At 44.6% G+C, this 19453-nt stretch overlaps 1 protein-coding gene across 4 annotated transcripts in view; it reads left to right on the forward strand.

Moving 5' to 3' along the window:
* The first annotated feature begins 414 nt into the window (after positions 1-414).
* Positions 415-19453, forward strand: part of aopep (aminopeptidase O (putative)) — an 81842-nt gene continuing 62803 nt past the window's right edge. The window contains exons 1-6 of one of the 4 annotated variants that reach the window (XM_030060117.1): positions 415-478; positions 1887-2863; positions 3803-3972; positions 4165-4417; positions 5284-5497; positions 6444-6568. In XM_030060117.1, the coding sequence (XP_029915977.1) occupies positions 1929-2863; positions 3803-3972; positions 4165-4417; positions 5284-5497; positions 6444-6568 (1697 nt within the window). In that variant the 5' untranslated portion in view covers positions 415-478; positions 1887-1928. Of the gene's footprint in view, positions 820-1886; positions 2864-3802; positions 3973-4164; positions 4418-5283; positions 5498-6443; positions 6569-19453 lie in introns of all 4 variants that reach the window. The other 3 variants (XM_030060119.1, XM_030060116.1, XM_030060115.1) reach the window with 3 other exon arrangements.

Consider the following 19453-nt stretch of genomic DNA (forward strand, 5'->3'; position numbering starts at 1 on the left):
TGCTGCACAACAAGATAAAACACAACTACATAACACAACAGAAGCACAATAAAAAGGTGAAATACACAATAGGATAAAATAATAAAATAAGATAAATAAAATAATTTAAAATGCACTGCCACACAAGATAAAAACATACACATATACACATAATCAAATCAAATCAAATCAAATCAACACCCTACATGGTGTCAAAAGCCAAAGAAAAGAGTAAATCACTTATTATAATGACTGTTTCCCACTTACACTTCATGAACGCCTTTGGCCACACAGGCACATCTGAATGCATTGTTATTATCAGCTCAGTGTCCTAATAAAAGGGCTGTGAGTAGTAAAGCTGCAGTTAAAAAAAAAAAAAAAAAGGAAAAAGAACTACAATCCACTGCCGTCGCAGATAAATGACGTCATAAACATTGGACGTAAATCATGCTGGATGCAGGTTTGTTGTGAATTTCATGCACAGGCGAGCTTTTGCGAGGTAACATATAGATGTACTGACGTTGTTTTTTTTTCACGACGTGAGATCGTTCGTCACTGTCATTGCACGGGCGATAACGCTGCAATAAAGTTTATTCTGGCAACACCGATAAAGAAGTTTTGCACGTTAAGTCAATGAAAGGGAAACAGCCTGGTCGCTGCAAGTTAGCCCACACTTCCTGAAGTCATATTTTGAAGCCCACAGCAGTGTAAATTTTAAAAGTATAAATCAAGCTGGCCCGCCTGTGTGAAAGCCTGTAATGCGTGCAGCACCGCGGTGAGTTAACCTTACACAGCCCGAAAGGTGCTGCGCCCATTTCTGCAACTTTACAACCGCACCAGGTAGTCATCACTTTGATGTTTCAAGATGTAAAACTCTTTGAAATGATGTGAACAGTAATTCCCGATATGAAAGTTAATCCGTTTCAGTATGCGTGGTAGGTAGGCTGTTGCCTGGGGTGCCTTCAGGTCTACTCATACCTGTAAGCACAGGTTTCTACTGTTTAAACTGTTTCCCAAAGATCAGCCAACAGGCCAGTGGCTGTAACATTTTAACTATTTATTATCACAACACAGAGCAAGCCCATACCAGCATTGAAGCATTGCTGCTATGTTGTTTAAATTCGTAAAAGAGATTGAGCTGTAGGATAGAGACGATCTTGAATAACAAGTCAACAAGTTAGCAGCAGTACCAGCAAGGAGCAGATCAGTCAAATAAACCACCCAAGGGTTTGTTTTGGGTCCAGATTTTGCATTGAATAGATAAATCATCGCTTTTCTGTCTTTGCCTGTAGCTGCAGATATTAGAGTTTGTGTGATTTTTTTTTTTCTTAAATGACTGTACTGCTGCACTAAGAAAACTCTGAGGAATACTGGCTGTAAATGGAAATTGCATCTCCGCCTTGCCAAGCTTCCTTCATGCTTGGAGCAGACTAAATGGAGGGATTGTGACAGTAAAGACTTTCATATAGGCGAGCTTTAATATAGGGTACTGTGGATAGTTAGGTGTTCCAGGCACCAGAGTTGAGGCGCGTTGCTACCACCTCTTCATAAACACTCATGAAAATGGGATTGTGAAACTTTTTTCCTGTTTGGGCACACTAGTGGAATGTGTCAACAGATGGAGTTTGACACTTAAGTTTGAGTTTGAGTTGAGTGCTCAGAGCACACAGACACTGACAGGTTTGGCACCATCACAGTGCACTGCTAGAGCACTTATTCACGGCCTGAAGTAAGTGCTTCAGTCCACAGTTGGCTATATTATGCCTGGTAACATTTTTGTATGAAGCTTACATAAACACGCACTCAATCGGTTCCCTTTAGATAAACAAAAATCTGTACTTCATTACAAATGCAGCCAAAAAAGCATGAATAAATAATCTCATTTTGCTGTTGGTCTTGCTCTCTAGGTTCAGCCATCCTTCGCTAACCTCTGACCCTGTTTACATGACATGGAGCCTGATGGGGATCTAGACCCTGATACAGACGACCTTCCGCTCAGAGCCAACACCAGCCACATACTAGTCAGGCACTATGTGCTGGACCTGACTGTTGACTTTGACAGGAGGGTCATCGGTGGTAGTGTGGTTCTGTTCTTGGAGCCCGGCCCTGGAGCGGCGGCTGTGCCTGAGGATGGGGTCAGAGCTGGAGCTGAAGAGCGAGTTTGTGATGGGGATGCTGGCAAGAGTCACGCTGGGCCTGGGTGTCGATTTGGGGATGTGGATACGATGGGGGATGGTACAAGAAATTGCGGCAAGGCTGAAGTTGATGTTGCAGCTGGGGCTTCCAAGGGAAATGAGGCAACGACAAGGAACCAGGAGGGACTTGGTGAAACTGTCATGAGGTCAGCGGGGAACATTTCTGCTGGAGAGACAGATCGCTCTGAATCCCAGCCTCTGTTTGGTGATAGGTTGCAGACTGGAGCTGAGGCTGCAGCTGAGGATGCTAGGCCTTCACACACTGATGCATCATGGGAAAGCACCAGTGAGGGTGATTTCACCTTGGTGCTAGACTGCTGTGACCTCACTGTGACAAAGGTGGAAGAGTTGGACATCACTTCTGTGTCAGCCATGTCCAGCCTCCTAGAAGGGCCCCCACGTGAGAGGCCAGAGGTCGGCCCAGTCAGCTTGTCAGCGGCCCTTATTCAGAAACTGCTCGCTGTCCCGTCTGGCCAGTGGAGGCACCAGCACCGGCTATTCCGCCTGTGCAGCCGAGCTTCTCGTTTCCAGGATGGGCTCTCACTGCGTTTCCATACAGACCGCTGGAGCCTACAGGTGAGGAAGAAGGGGGTTGCGACCCCACAGGAGTTCCCTCGAGCCATCCGAGTTTGCTACGAGACCAAGCCAACAGGAGGCTCTGTCAGGTGGACCAAAGACCAAGACAACAGGTTGGTCACCAGAAGCACATGAGTTAAAGCAGAAAAACAAATAATAATAATCTTTTGGTATGATTAAAATGAGTAGGGTAATTATTTATTCATTGCATCATTCATTCATTACAATTCTTTAAAATATAAAAATAAAATCCCTAACATTGTGTTTATCCAACAATATATTATCAATGGCAACTTTTTTGTCATGGGGCAGCGTGACTCAGGAGGTGCCCGGCTCCTCTAGAGAGCGTGCTGAAGTGTCCATGAGCAAGACACTGAACTCCTAACAACTCCTGATGGGCAGCTTGGCACCTTGCATGGTAGCCTCTGCTAGCAGTGTGTGTCTGTGTGTGTGTGTGTGTGTGTGTGTGTGTGTGTGTGTCTTAATGGGTGCATGTGCAGCAAACATTTTAAAGCACTTTGTGTGGTCAGTAGACTTGAAAAGCACTCTAGAAATGGAGCTTTTAGAAAAAAAAATCTGTTTTATTTAAATTTCAAAAGAAAAGGATTGTCTTAAATGCTTGCTTGTGTTAACTTACTGCATATAAAGGTTTGACTAAATGTCCTGAGTTGAACTGAATTAAATTGTATCAAAAGAGAGAAACTGTTTAAAGCAAATCGCCAACTAGTGAATCATTAATATCAGATAATTATAATGAATGAATTATCATTGGCATGGCCAATGTAATATAAAATTAAACTCCACCCTTTGACTCATTCCTTTGTGTGCAGCACATCTGCTTTGATTTCTTCTGTATGAATTACAGCGCAATATACTAAACTTGCAATGTTAGAATAGGGTAAGACAGATTCATTAATTCACAGCAGTATGCCGTAGGCTATTATATTCCATTCTGTGTGCGTATGCTTTGCGTGTGTGTGTGTGTGTGTGTATGGATCCTTTGAGCATTGAAATGAAGGTTGTTTATAGTTTACCATTGTTTACCCTTCCAGGGTGTGTGTTTACACTGCAGGTTCTCCCATCAACAACCGAGCCCTCTTTCCCTGCCAGGAGCCGCCTGTTGCCATGTCAACGTGGCAGGCAACGATCCGGGCCCCCAGTGAATGTGTGGTTTTGATGAGTGGGGAGGATCAGGCCGTACCTATTGAGGATGGGCAGACACGTAAGCTATTAGGTCACATGCCTTTACAACAATTACCGTGTTTGATTATTCATTGCATGCCTGCTCTGAAATGTCAGCACAGTTTACTAGTTTGAAGGGGTTTTTTTTATGTTGTAGTTGTTATTAATTTCACCCCTTCCCCTCCCTCTCTCCCACATTTGCTTCAGTTTGCCACTCTTCTTCTTCACACAGGTCTCTTAATCTGGGACTACTACGTCACTATGCCCATGCCCGCCTCCACCTTCACCTTGGCAGTGGGCCACTGGCGCCAAGCCACAGCAGAACTTCCCGCTGCTGTGGAGAGAGGGATGACGGGCAGGATGGATTGTGGGGAGGCAGCCAAACCTGGGGCTGGGCCCGGGGCAGAGAATGAGGCTGGGCTTGTGTCTGGACCTGGGAGCTCCACCAGTGAAGTAGTAAAGGTCTGCACACTCCAGACCGGCAGGTATTTTATTATTTTTCCTGTGTTCTTTTCTTCCGTTCCTCTTATAAGACCTCCTTCTCTCCAGACTGTCATTAACCCATGTCTGGCCCTTTAGCATTCCACAGCAGAAGTTTTCCCTTAGCTTAGATACCAAAAATGGTCCAGGTGAAGTAAAGGTGGATAGGGTGCAGCGCTTATTAAAGGGCCTTGATGGGTACACTGAAGTCATAGGGCAATGGGTGCAAACCTTCAAAGCAGACTAGAGCACAAGCATGCCCCACAGAATCATTTGGAGACAGAAAAGCAAGGCTGAAAACAATTTTGTAGATCAAGTACGGCATGTAGAAAGCAGCCTAAGACATTAGACAGGGTTGGCTTGATCTGGGTAGGGCAGGATTGGGCTGGGGTATCCTCTCCACTACCCAGCAGGTTGGCAAGTCTGCCTCAGGGTTTCCAGTAATCCTCCTCCTCCCCTCATGGTTTTCCTCCAGCAGCAGGCCAGCCGTAGCCTGCTGCCGGCCCCAGGAATCTCCTGCTACAAGGAGAGCCTTTATTTTCAGTGAATGGCTGGAAGGAAACTTGGATCTCACTCCGAACCCTTGGAACAGTTCTAATACTGAGGATGGAGTTAATGCTGGATATTGGATTTAGAGTGAATGAGATTGCATGCCGGCTGCTCAGTGTTTTGGGGATCACTGTGGTTTGCCTTTTGTGACGTATATATATTCCATATTTCCATTACTTTCCATGCCCTGCCCAGAGAGACAGTATACATTGTGCCATATTAGGTTCTCTACCCCAGCACTGTATATTTTTTTTAGAAAAATCATTAAATCTTCTTTATTAACCTCAGATTAAATGTTCTTTCCTGTTTTAATCTGCTGCAGCAAAGACCAGACCACCCGCTCAGATTCTGCATTCTGTTACTCTTGCCTTGAGGATGAGGGGCACTGTGTAACTGATTATTCAGGCATGGGTGATGACAGCATCTCCTGTTCCCATGGCGACTACCCTTGCCGGTACACAGAACGGTCGACTTGGTCCCAGCGGGTGGTTCCACACCGTGTGTTTGCCCCCATTTGCTTGCTGCAGAAGGCCCAGGTGGAGTTTTGATGAAGAACCAAGGAAACTTTGGTTCATCTTTTTTTTTTTTTTTTTTTTTTTTGATTAACAGTTCTTATTAGTTGATGTTTATGTCACTGTGCCAGCATTTTTTCCACTGTTGACTCTTGGCAGGATGGTGAAAACCAAGTAGGGGTATAGGTAGAGATTAGAGTGCAGAATAAGTTCACATTTTAAAGGAACACTAGGTGATTCCCAGCAAAGTGATTGTTTGCGTTCTACCTATATCATCATGTGTGCAACTGAATTGTCAGCGGCTGTCTTTGATGCACAAGACAAGAGATGTCAGAAAAGAGGTATGATATTTGTAACAATAAAAGATTTATGCTTAACTCCTCTGTAATGTCAAGTATTGTATTGTCATTGTCAGTGCAAAGCTCTTCTGAAGTCTGAGCCCTTCATGCCAGCATGTTAATGACAAGGGATTTGCGCTGTGTAGAGCACAGTAGCTCACTCTGAATCTTTGGCCGTGGTTACACTTGTCTTCTCAATGTGACTTTTGTCATTCGATCATGCCAGGATGCATTAACTGTCAAGTCTGTGCACTCCAAGATCGGGTTTTGCTCACATTTGGATCCGATCAGCCGGACCACATGGCGAGGCTCATGCTCATGTGGCTCATGGAGGCACGTGCCTAGCTTGCAGTTAAGATCTCAGTGAGGTGTGGACAGTTAGTTCGCTAATGCCCCTGCCACATACAAAAAGTTGCTGTAAATGTTTCCCCAGAGATTGTTATGTAATTTGATAACTGTTAAATCTAGTTGAAGTCCTTACTTGTGTGTTTCTGTAATTAATACAATATTATGCCAGTCTTGTTGAGTGTTCACAGTGATCATTGTGGGAATGCAGTCAATTGTTGCCAGTTTGTTAGAGAAAACGAGCAGAAGAAAAAAATGGTGAGATGCCTTCATTACTTTTTTTGCAGATGGGAGTGCTCAGTCTGTTGCCCCGCTGTCTGGCTGCAGCCCACGCCATCCTGGGTGTCCATCCCTTTCCCCGCCTTGACATCCTCATCGTCCCAGCAGGTTTCTCTAGCCTGGGCATGGCCAGGTAACGATGTCTGGGTTACTGGAGGAAGGGTAGAACATGTGGAAGGGTCAAGAGGACAGAGGGAGGAGTTTGGAAGGGTATAAGGATATAGATAGATTTATGTGACGGAATATTTTGGTTGCCATCAAACTGTCATCAATATCATACTTTGCATCTTATACCACCCTGTCTCAGCTTTCTCAGTGGAAATCTCCCAGAATAGGACCCCTGCCAAAGTCTCACTCACTTGTCATCCCTTTCCCACAACCATAACCCTTTTCTCAACACCCGCTTTTAGTACTTATCCTCTGATCTAGTACCTCATCCCTGGCACTGATAGGAGCACGTGTTCCATTTGTGAGCTGGAGGCCTGATGGTATCACCATCACTGCTGAAATGCCCCTCAGGTACTCTAAAGTGGTCAAAAAAGAAAGACTAGACAATCCAACATGTAAACTATAACTTAATAGAGAAATCTTCATCCATTTAGTAACCGGGCTCATACTTGAACCCTTTCCCATACTCTAGCCTCTCCTGTCATCATTTGTCTTCCCAACTTTAAACCCGTTTTCATTCGTTTTTTCTCCCATCTCTAACCGCTCCCTGATTTCATACTTTTCCGAAAGACCCTGTCCTTCCTTTGTCACATTTCCAAAACTCTGCTCCCCTCTTCCTTCATCCGCTGTTCCATCCCAAACACCTAGCTCACTTCACTTATCCCCTCTCCAAAACTTTTCACTCTCATGCCTTCAACCCCTTTCCCAATTCCCACCACATCTCTCTCCAGTTGTACATTATCCATTTTTACATTTTAGTCCTGAAGCCAGTGCTGCCATTCAGTGCTTATACTACTTTCGCTATCCCTTTTCCCAAACCCACATGCCTCTTCGTGTATCTCTTTTTGCGACCCTCACAGGCACCAAAACCCTAACCCCAAACCTTGACCCTCCTGTTAAGAGAGCTGGCTAACCCCTACTCCGGGCACAGCCCCATTGACTCAGCAAGCCAGTCAATAGCCGGCTGTGTTATGTTGTTTACCAGCCGTGGTTTCAGGTGGTGTGCAGGCTCACGGCTTCACACAAGGCCTGTGTGTGTATATATGTGGTGTGTGTGCGTATATATATATGTGGGTTTATGTGTGTGTGTGTGTCTTTAGTCTCAGTGCATGTCTGGCAGCAGAAGGGTGATGTGTGGGAGCAAAGCCGCAGGCTGACAGATTCACCATCCTACCCCCTACTGATCTCCCAATCCCCCTTGCTCTCTCACCCCTCTGTTCCTCGCTGTGGTCCCTTTTCACCCTTGCAGTCTTGCTTTCTCTAGTTTCTGATAACTCCTTTCCCCCCCTACTGCCTTTTTGTGTGTGTGTGATTTATCCTCCCTGTATTGCTCTCATCTTCTATGCTGAACACTATCTGTCTCCTATTATTCCTTCTTCACTCTCACCCTCTCCTCCAAGCTCCCAGTTTATCTCCTGGCTATCCTTCTCATTTTGTTTCTCTCCTTGCCCTTTCAATATCCCTCATTCTCCCGGCACTTTTCTCCATCCTGTCCACTTCTCTCTACAGTCAATCATTCCTCAGTCTGGCCTCTAGCGTTTTTCCATAGTGATAGTGTTTCTGAAAATCAAATTTTGTTTTGTTTTGGTTTTTTTTCCACCATATAAGTAAATTTAGGTGGCTTGTACTATGCCTGCAAATATGACTGAAAGCCACCCAGCAGCTTTATGACTAAAATTAATTTGGAAATTGGAGCAAAATAAAGACCAACAACATCTGGTCTTTTTGAACTTGTGTTGATAAAGTAAACTGTCTGACGAGGGTGGTCAGTGAACAGTGTCCCAGTGTCTGTGGTCTGTAACCACAGTCTCTTTCTTGCTCTTTTAGTCTCACTCTCCCCCTCCCAGTCTTCATCTCTGGGGAAATGGGCCCCAGACAGGATATGAGCTCATAACTGAATATGCATTCTACATGAATTTCTGACGTCATAGCTTGGAGTTGTCTGGATCAGAAACTTTTGTGAGGGACAAAGGGTGATGAAAGGGTCAAAAAAGTCTGGTCCTGTTTCTCAACTTTGCATATTTATATGACGACCGTACCCCAAACACAAAGCCCTCTTTGATCGATGAGCACTCATTCCCCTCCTCTGAAAATGATTCTCCCTACTGTATTTATTTTGAATGCCCGTCAAGTGCTGACACAGACAGGCTGTTCTCCTGTGGCTGTCACTTGACGGATGTTTTCTTTGCATTATGAGGATAGCTCCCAGGCACTCAACCCTCTTGCCCTGGCTGCTTACACTCCAGTTAGCCGCAGATGACAGACCAGAGATTTAGGGCCTTCATTAAGCCTCAGACAGCACCTGCACTGGCTCCCTATTAAACTCTGCGTGGGTCTCAACCCAGTGTCAGCTCACCGCACCCTCCCCTCAATGCGGGTGGTTCAGTCCTGCATGCATCCACACTTAGCCGCAGGGCTGTGCCATACGCAGGAAGGAGGGGAGGTCAACAAAGCTGGAACTGCAGATTGAGATGGAGATGAGAGGCAGGGAGGCAGCGGGGGTAAAGGCGGGGTTCAGCGGACCCCCAGGATGTGGGAGAGGATGTGTGGATTATTCCCAGCAACAAAAGCCATTAGCCCCTGGAAGGACTTCAGAGACTGGCGCTATTTAATCTAGAGATTGGGAGGTATGTGGGCCCCAGTCCTTGGGACCAAGCCAAGCACAGTTTTTGTACACTGCCCCATCTGAAACGGCAGGGGTGGAGGGGCTAAGGTCCGGGGAGCTGTGGCAAGGAGGCATGAAACTTTTGTAGTGAGATACAGAGAAGGGAGGGCAAAAGCAAAGCAGGGAGGATTTAGGCAGGCGTGAAGTTTTTATGCTAAGATACAGGGAGGGGGGACAGGAAACCAAAGATTAAGAAGTCAAGTAAGGGCAGGTCTGGATTCGAGGGCTGTGCCACGTACACCGTGCACTTACCAGGCTTTCTCACACACACTAAGTCAAAGTCTGCTACGCTTACACTAATGTACCTTCCAGGGCATGAAATCGGACATCAATTGATCTGATTTTGCATAATGACTTTTTTGTTTGCCTTTAGGTGAGATGGTGGTGTTTATAATTTTTACTTCAATGTAATGATTAGCAATCCATTCATTGATAGTTCATCTCATCAGCAGATCTATATTAGACTTAAACATGCATTATTTTCAAAAGCAGCTATGATAAAGTACATGTTATGTGTTGTCTATCTTTTTGATTGTCTTTCTGCCCACTTGAGTGCCTTCTTCCTGGTCACCTGCTGCTCTGTCTCTCTCTCTGTTACCAAGTCAAACCGGCCTGAGAAAGAGGAATGCAGCAGCAACTGTTTTTTTTTTTTTTTTGCTTGATGCTGTTAATATAACATAAAAGACATGTAGGAGGAGATTATAGGAAGAAAAAGAAAATAGGATGTAGGCAAACAGTGATTTAGGAGTGCGGATGAGGGGTGAAGATGCATCAGAGATGGGAGAAAAGAAAAATGTATGAAGAGAAGAGCCATCTGTGAATGGAGCAAGGGAATCCTTCCGTTTAGAAACACCTTCTCCAGCCTATTTGTATTAAAAAAAAAAAAGTCAACTCAAACTGCCATGAATTGTCACGGACAGACATCCTGCAGCATCCCGGACATGCTGTATATGTACATATATCCTTTATTTTATGTGCATGAGTGTTTTTTATGTGAATGGGTAATCTCCTCATCACATCTCAGCCACGTCATTTGCTTCCGACCGGGAGTGACAGGAAGGGCACGGCATTTCCTCCCACTCTTTGAATTTGAGGTCTGTGCGTCCCAAAGCGCCGGACTTGCATGACCTATCAAAGATTGCTGTACTCACCACGTGGCCAAATAAAGACATGTCTGATGCCCCTGAGAGTGCGGTGGTTTCCACAGTTTTGCTTGGGAAATGACACAAGTGTTGAAACAGCCCTTTTAGGACTGTAGTGCTGTGGGTGCAATGGGTTTGTCCTGCCCCTCTGTAGACAGCCAGTTTCCTCTGCTTGCGTCCGTATGAATGACGTGCATTCTTAAAATAATAGTGTTTTAGTGTGGTGGGATGATGTCAGAGGTGTACCCCACAGATTATTTGGCATTTCATGTTTACCAGCTTTTTTGAAGTGCCTTCCCCCTGGTGATGACAAATGATTTTAATCAAATAATCAGAATATGTTTGACATTTACTCCATCCTGAGGTTGTAGCCTCAATTGAGCTGGATCAATGTGCGTTTCTTTGTTATGGCTGTTGGTTGTTTTCACAGGCGGAAGCAGGACCTCCCTACTGCACTTGATGGCGGGCTCTGATAAACACACACACATACATATGTAAACATGTCTGCCTCTCAGCACGTCTCATTGCACGTCTCTTACCGGCTGCCTCAGTTGCCACTGTTTTCCCCAAATCAAGTACACGCAAACAAATGGTACAAACAGCTTCTTGGACACCTGATTACTTTATTACTCAAAGAGGGTTTTTTGTACCTCTCCAGAACATTTGACCTGATATTGCCTCTCTCATTTAAACAACACTTAACTCATAGGGGGGTGGCCGGCTAAAGAGAAAGAAAAATATTATCAGGTAGTTAAACTGCTAGTTTTACTTGTAGTATGGGCAAACTAGGCAGCCATATAGCTGTCACAGGCACCAGGTAAGAAATATGGCTGGTGCACACCTCCTGACCCCTGTGAGTGGTGCTGGAGGATTTTCAGCTTGACTTCAGTCGACTGCATAGTTTGTTTATGGGCTGGCAGGAAGTTACAGTGGCCATTGGTCCCTGTTGGGAGGAAATAGGGAGCTGGAGTGGCGGGGGAGCTGAGTACCCTGCAGCATAATCCTCCTCTGCTCTGGAGCTCTTTAGTCCACCACCTGAGCTCTCATTTATCTTTTAAAGAAAGGTAAATTAAGCTGCTTGTTACCATTTACGATGGCAAGGCAGTGTAACAGCAGACTGGAAAAGGAGAACAATAAAAAAAGATCAGATGTTAATTTTCACCTGGCTTACTTTCTAGATTGCTTCTTCACCTACCCAAGTGTCACTCTCACTTCATTTGCCGTCACTCCTCACCACTTTACACCCTGATTGAATTGCACCACCTGTGTCTTTTCTCTGCCCTCTCTATCGCTCCTCCGTTGACCCATGTTGCCCCTCTCTTCCTTCTTTCTCCCTGCATTTCTTTCCCAGTGCTCCCACTCCTCCTTGCTGCTCCCTCCCTTTTGACGTCTCAGTGGATTTCTTACCTTTCTGCTCTCCTCTCCAGTGTGATGTGCGAAGTAACCCTAGAAGTGTGCGACAGAGACCTGTTCTTTCAGAAGAGGGTGGGGGAGGCCAGTCTGGGGGGATTTTTGGCGCGGGAGACAGCTGTTAATCAAATAGTCAAGGATGAGATGTTTCTTTCTTCCCACCTTAAGCGGATCTCCCCCTCTCCTGTAGCTGCACAAAAGAGCCTGAGCGGTTGAAAAGCCTGCTCTGCATGCCTGCACCTGGACAGAGGGAGAAGGAGTGTCTGCTGCAGACTTTTAAAGTGATTGCACATAGACAAGATTTTTAGGGCAGTTTTAGTTCTCATCTCCCTTGTTCCTCCACTCACCTCCCGCGGTGGCGATCCTACCCCCAACTCCAGCACAATCACCAGCCTCTCCTTTCCCCCTCTCCTCACCACCTCCTGTCTTTTTTTTTTCTTCCGACCTATGCCTGTGCTCTAATGAAGATAGCAGGGTCCAATTTAGCAAGTGTGTTGTTATTGCAGGAACATTCCTCACTAGTTATCTTGGGCCTCTCAACTTCTCTCTATCTGCAGTATTGGTTTACCTTCCCTCATATCTTCTCACCGCTGAAGGGGCCTGCCTTTAACTCTTACACTGCATGTCAGGCAAGGATTATATGGTTTCATTACTTGGTAGTATTGTCCTAGCTAGCAGTATTTGCAGAATAAAAACAGAAAAAAAGATTTGTTTACATTTCAGAATGAGTGATTGTTAGCATGGGTCTATCCACAAAATTTTTTCAAAATTATGTGTATTGCCATATGCCGTATAACCTGTGTGATATGAGTACGTAGGTTTCCATTGTGACTAGTGATCGGATAGCCAGTGTGTGTTATTTCCGGCTGCTTTCTAATGTGAGCCTGCTGGCAACAGCTGGCATACAGTGCTGCATTTAACAGTAACACCGGCACACTGTGCCATAACTCTGGATTAAAGGCTGTGGCAAGACAGGCCTGTCACTGCACACCCATTGTACTGACTAATGGATGAGTCCACAGGACCCATTCCCTGGAGTGATGGATTGGTCCATTGTATGGTGTAGGGGACGCTACTGCTCTTTTTATGTGTGTATGTGTGTGTGCTTGCTTGTGTGTGTGTGCATGTCTGATAGTGGAACCTAGAGGCCGAGGCTGAGGGTAATTTCATTTGTCTGTGCAAAGCCAGACGGCTTAATGTCCGTGGGACCTCTGTGCTGAACCGGCCAAAATGAGACATTTGAAACAAAGTGCTGTGAAATGCTCAGCGGTAATGCTTCCGATGTCTGGGTTTGCTTTTAGCCTAGGGGAAAGAGCTGTGCTCGGAGCTGGTCTACCAGCATTGTTAGTTTCACACCAGACGGTTGGTTTTTCTGATGATTTTTTTTTTTACTCACAGCTTTGCTTCATTCCAGCTAGATATAATTTAAAAGATTAAAAAAAATGTATGGTATTCAATTTGTTGACCCAAATTTGACCTGTTGTGCGTACTCCAGTAACAAAACTTCATAAATAAGGTACATCATGACTTGTCTGTGATGCATGTGTCCCAATGCATGCATGTGTCTAAGGAGCAATGCATGTGTTTACTCCTGCTGATCAACACTCTGTTCCAATGCAATCTTTTGTCAATGTATTTGTTAAAGGTGAACCGAATGTCTTCAGTCTTTTCAACCCTCTCACTTGTCACTTGTGCATTCATTCAGTGCTTGTCTATAGCGGTATTGTGTAATCAGGCTGTACTGAAAGCATTTACATCCCACACCTTTAACCCATAGCATATCCATCAACTGCAGGTTTTGTCTGACAAGGCAGGCGGTCTAGCCAGGTGGCAGTCTGACACCTCTATAGAGGAGACAGCTCTGCTCATTGGCTGATTTCACTTCAGTCTCTCCTTCATTCTTTTTTTCCAGTCTGTCAAACGTGAAGCCAGTTTCGCTTTCCATCTCCTCTCCGTCTCATTCTCTCTTGTTACGTAAGAAAGGAATTAATCTATTTATTACGCTACAGGCACAAAATTGTTAGAGATTATGATCCTGTGAAATAGATCTGTTGTGCCTTTTACACTGAGGCAACAGTGGAAGCCAAAAGAGTATTCTCAATAGTATGTGATGAGTGATGGGGTTTGCATGCAAATAGCTACGGTGAGGCAGGAATGTGGGTTATGCCACATAAATATCATGTTGACATCTCCCCTAGGCTGATTGACACAGGCTGGTTAGGGCCAGCTGAACACACTGTACTGCATTACTACTCATTAGGAGATGGTGTCGACTACAATTGTCCCATGAAACTATACAGTATTTTGAAGAAAGCATGAGGTGGAGTCCAAAGAGAGGACCATTTGAAATGTTGTCTGTACCTGTTGTTTGTTTGTATATGATGCATGTGTGTATAGATTCCAGTTTGCTTTTGGTGTGTATTTCCTATTTTCCTGTTGCCACCTATGGCTTAGTGGTACATGTGGAGGGCTTAGAAATTTGTAGTGTTTTCTCTGGTGTCCCAGTGATGTCTTGCTCTGAGGTCCCCCTACATCGTGTCTCCAACCCAGTCCTCATGGACCTCCTGTCCTGCAGGTTTTAGTTTCAACTCTACTCTTGCACACCTGACCCATTTAAGGTCCACATTACCTCATGCACAGCCTGTTCAGGTAGATCTGTTTCAGCCAATCAGCTGAAGAGAAATTTTGCCTGAACCTTACCCAACTGCCAACCGGAGCAAAATGTTGAACCTGATCCACAAACCGAAGCGCAAGAATATTCTGCATGAAATCAACCACCACCAGCCAGAGCCTCAATAAACTCGACATTTCATTGTAGAATTATCTTTAGGCTACTCATAACTGTAGTCTAAATTGCCCTTGCCACCTTCAGATTACAATGGATGGTTGGATGGATGGAAAATCTAAATTTAACATTAGGGCTGTATCACTCAAATTCATTCAAACACTCCAAAATTAGGTTTAAATGTCACTTTAACAAATTGTTTCCTCAATCAATGCCTCAATACAATATTTTTATTCTTATTTAACTTATGCCTACCATTGCATTGTTTACTCATAGTTTCAGAGGTTTGATTTGTCATGCAAGGTGGGCAACAGTAAGGTAAATTCACAGTAAGGTAAATTCTATATTGCCATTCTATTCTCTTTTTCTGTATCTCTTTTACATTACACTACATATACACAATATCTGTTAAAAGTTAAAATAAGTATGGGAAATTGTAAAATCTGCAACCCTGGCCTATGTGCTGCACCTGAAATTCTGTCCTGTACAAACCTGATCGGGCACCAACAGGAGCTTTTGGGTCCTGTCAGGTTCAGGCAGCCTGTATAGTCTGTAGACTATATTTTAATTCTATCCTCCAACATCACAGACACACACACACACACAACATGCACACACTTGAGAATATAGACATTCCTCTGGCGTGACATCGGTTGTGGATTTTGTAGATGTGACATGATGCGGACTGCAGACTGTTCACGACAGATAGCTCAAACATCTGCTATCACTTCTCAGTGATACGGATTGGAGTAGCTTTGGTTAAGGTATGCGTTGACGTGCCTGTGCCTGTGCCTGTGCTGTGCCTGTGCCTGTGCCTGTGCCTTTCTGTTGGTGTATATGCTGCACTTTTCTGCCTGTGTGTAGATCTGCCTGCTTGAGTTTATGCATACAGTTTCATGTGTATGTGTATGTGTATATGGTGTGTGTACTACAGCATCTTGACCTAATCAGATTATTTTTGCTGGCTTTGAAAGGTAGTAGTCCTCTGAGCTGCTAATGTGGAACATTCAGTTCAACAGGCATGGAAAAGCCCACGCGATATGCATAACAAATACAACCAAACCAGTGTCAGCTGTACTAGAATATTATACCAAAGCCGTGTATCTAAAAAAAGGGTTGCATCAGTGGAACTCATCCAGAACTTTGCAAACCTCCCGTGATTCCTTCCAGTTTTTACTTCCTTGAGCAGAATTTTGTCACCGTATTAAATAATAAATCAGGTCCAAAATTATGTGAGCTGTGTAGTAATTTTACATAAACACCATCAGGAGTCAGGTAGACAGTTTTGGTTTCTGTACTGAACAACCTGCTCTTCTCTTCTTGTGCATGTGATTCTGCCTGACTTTTCACTTCAGTAGCCATATGGATCCCATCAGTACAACACCAGACCTGCCTGACACCAGACCTACCCTGCTCAGCACCAGATAACTGTGTGTGTGAGTGTGTGTGTGTGTGTGTGTGCGCGTGCACGCCCGCATGCACTTTTAAGGTTATGCTGTTGACAACTCAAAAGTATAACCTTGATACTTACCACTTATTTCCCCTGTGCCTGTGTTCAAATCTTAACACTACAAAGCCTCATTTTCTCCAGACCAAACACCAGAGCCGCCTTTCTGTTTGTGATGACCTCAGATATCTTTTCTGCTATTTATTTTCAGGCTCTGATGCGATGCAGTGTATGTGGGTGGGGTGGCTCTCTGGGGGCCCCGTCCTGGCCCTCGTGCATGTGATCAGGCCCTACATGGAGTGGCATTTGGCCTGGTCCTGTGGGGCCCCGTCTGGGAGCAGAGAGCTGATCTGCAGCCAGCCTGGAATGCCAGACATTTGAAGTCAGACTTGTTAAAAAAGAACGGAGGGTGGTAGGAGTTTGGTCAAATAGGCCCCTGTGTCTAAAATAGCCCACAGACTCTGTCCGAGAGGGAGGGAAAAGACAAAGCGTCTTCCCGTAAGCTGACATTAGGAAAGGCCAGCCCTCCAACCTTTGCTGGAATAGAATAGACAAAGCTGTACTTTGTGTGTACGCTGTCTTCCACAGCGTATCTGTCCCCTCTCCCTACACGTGTGTCTGAAATGTGTATGTGTGTGTGTTTGTGCATTTTTGGATGGGAATGTAGCAACGTGCACAATGTGTGAAATTTCACCAGTGATGCTGTAACAGTGTCTGTGTCACAGTGGTTCAACAGTTCAACAGTTATCTCACCAGGGAGTTGACACTGCACTTGGGGGAAGAGCAAACCTCATCATGCAGAGTGACAGACCAAAGGATGCTCTCTCTCTCTCTCTCTCTCTCTCTCTCTCTCTCTCTTTCTCTCTCCTTCTTTTTTCCTCTCTCTATCTCTCTCTCTCTCTTGCTCCGGCTTTGTATCAGACCGTCTGTGCTCTTTTCTCTCTATCCTTTTTTCTGTGCTCTATCTTCTCTAACTCTTTCACTTTGCTCTCATCTTTTTCTCTGTCTTCTCTCTCTCCTTTTCTCTCTCGCTCCCTCTCCCTCTCCCTCTCTCTCATTTACACACACATACACACTCAGGTTTCATCATCTCCTTCTCGTCCCTCTCTCATGGGGCTGTTTTAGTGGTGTCCTAGCTGGGAGCCGAGCTGGGTTGGGGATGTCAATTACAGGGCTATGATAGGGGCCCTGCTGCATTATGCATGGAAGTGTCCCGCTGGGGAAAAAATGGCCTACAGCTGGGAACGATGGATGGAAGGATGGAGGGATGAATAATGGATGGAGAGATGGAGGAGCGGAACGCTATTGCAATCGGTGTCTCACCAAATTGAAGTCTTGCCCCGGTTCACACCTCCGAAGCTGAGGGCCGCGTTACCCTGGGTGACTCGGAGCCATGAGCTTGTCGGGTGAGAAAGCAGGGCTTTAATCAGTATTTCTTGTATGTGTTGGGACCCGCTGGGATACCGCCATCAGAAAGGTCAGCTGAGGTGCTTTGTCTGTTGCCCCACTTGCAGGCAGCCTGTCATCGTGATCAGTTTAGTGCGGCACCTTCTGGACCCGCATCCACAGCCGTGTTTAGAAGCTTTTGCTCATAAAAAATACGGAGTGTTGTTTGCTACTTTGAGTGGAGCGTTGAGCCACGCCACATAAAGGCAATCAAGACAAAGAAACACAATTAACAATAGAGACTACACGTTTTATGTTTGACAAGCAGTTAAGAAAGTCCCAGAAACACCAAACACATTGTTTAAAGCATTGATTAGATAAATAGTGAGTAGTTGCGTCTGTGGCTGAGTTTGTCAAGCATCGCAAGTACAGACCACCTGCTGGGATCTGCGTTCATCAAGAGATTATTGGCTCCTCTGGCAGGAGCAGTTTCAACACTGCAATTTTTATTAAAACCACATTGAAATATTTTTTTTGTTCTCTTTTTCTTTTTCTTTTTTTCCCCCCAACACACTAGTAATGTATACTGCACTGCCCAGAATTTGGGAGATAAAAGCTTTGATTTTATGTAAGTCTTTGGTTATTAAAGATTCTAGATCAAAGGAAGGCTTTTTCAGCAGCAGAGACTGAACATTTTCCATCTTCTCAAATAATCAGCAGCACAATCACTGAAAAGAGAGCTATTCGCAATGGAGAACGACTAGAATCCACAACCCCATAACCGATTTAGTTAACTTGAGATGACACATTATTTAAAAGGTCCTACAGCATAATGTGTGAAAATCAGCTTAATATGCACCGCCTGGCATGACAGATTATCCTAGAAACCAGAGGAATGATATTAGATCGGATGCCATGAAGACACTGGACAGTAAAAGGTTAAAAGTACATTACAATCAGCAAGAGAAGAAACAAGAGCAGCAGTGGGGGCAGAGTTCACAAGGCAGTCAGTGGGCTGAGTAACAACCTAGAATTATTATAAATTCAGAATCTATTAGAGTATATATTTTGATTAGCAGAGTAATAAATCTGTCATGCGGAGTTTGTAGGCAGATATGGATGTATTAAAGGATAGTGTCTACTTTTAGACTTTTTGCGATTGCCAATAAAATGAAATGTTATTGACTAATGAGCAAATGTGTCCACCAAGGAGTCAAGATCCAAAAACAAACAAAAAATCTCTTTGTATTCCCCGATAAAACATTCAGTGAAAGGACGAGACATTGTAGCTATTGGCCCTCAGGAGTGATGAAGGCCTAGAGCTGAAATATTTGTGTCTTCTCCTTCTACTAAATGTTTGATTAAAGAATACAGCGAGCAAATCTGCCAAATCATTTCTCTTTGAACTATGTTTGCAGATTTATGAAAAAGAAAAAAAAATGTCAACACATTGTTCATTAATGACACGAGTGTGTACTGTGCATTTGATATCCTTCAAGTTGGTCTCCATGAAATCAAACTGTAGATTGCTGATTAGAAACCAAAATTTCCCCTGCAGCAAAAGAGGCTCAGTTGAGATCTATGATGAAAACTAGGGGTGTTGACACATGTGCAAGTATAAGTGTTTATGTGTGTGCACTCATTTGCTTTTGTGTTTGTATTACTGACAGGTCCCTGACGTCACCTAATGTCAGTCAGTGTACCAGTGAATGTGAAAGGTGCTGTTGTTATTCACCACCACCATGGTGGAATGACACTATTTGTCACTGTAGTGACGGATTCTGCCTCCCTCAGAGGAGCATGTGCAGGCGCCGTCTCTGAAAGGCTGTCTTTGTGTTTCACACTCACTCACACACACAGCCGAGCACACACACACACGAGCACTGCTGGAACTGACAACAATGGCATGCTTATCCAATTGTGGAGGAATAAGATTAGGCTACAAAGAAACTCATAAGGCTAATGTTAGCATCTCCTGCTCCAGTGAGAGCCTTTGTTTGTGTAATCAGGAAAAA

The sequence above is a fragment of the Myripristis murdjan genome, chromosome 9 (assembly GCF_902150065.1).
Source record: "Myripristis murdjan chromosome 9, fMyrMur1.1, whole genome shotgun sequence".
Lineage (NCBI taxonomy): Eukaryota > Metazoa > Chordata > Actinopteri > Holocentriformes > Holocentridae > Myripristis > Myripristis murdjan.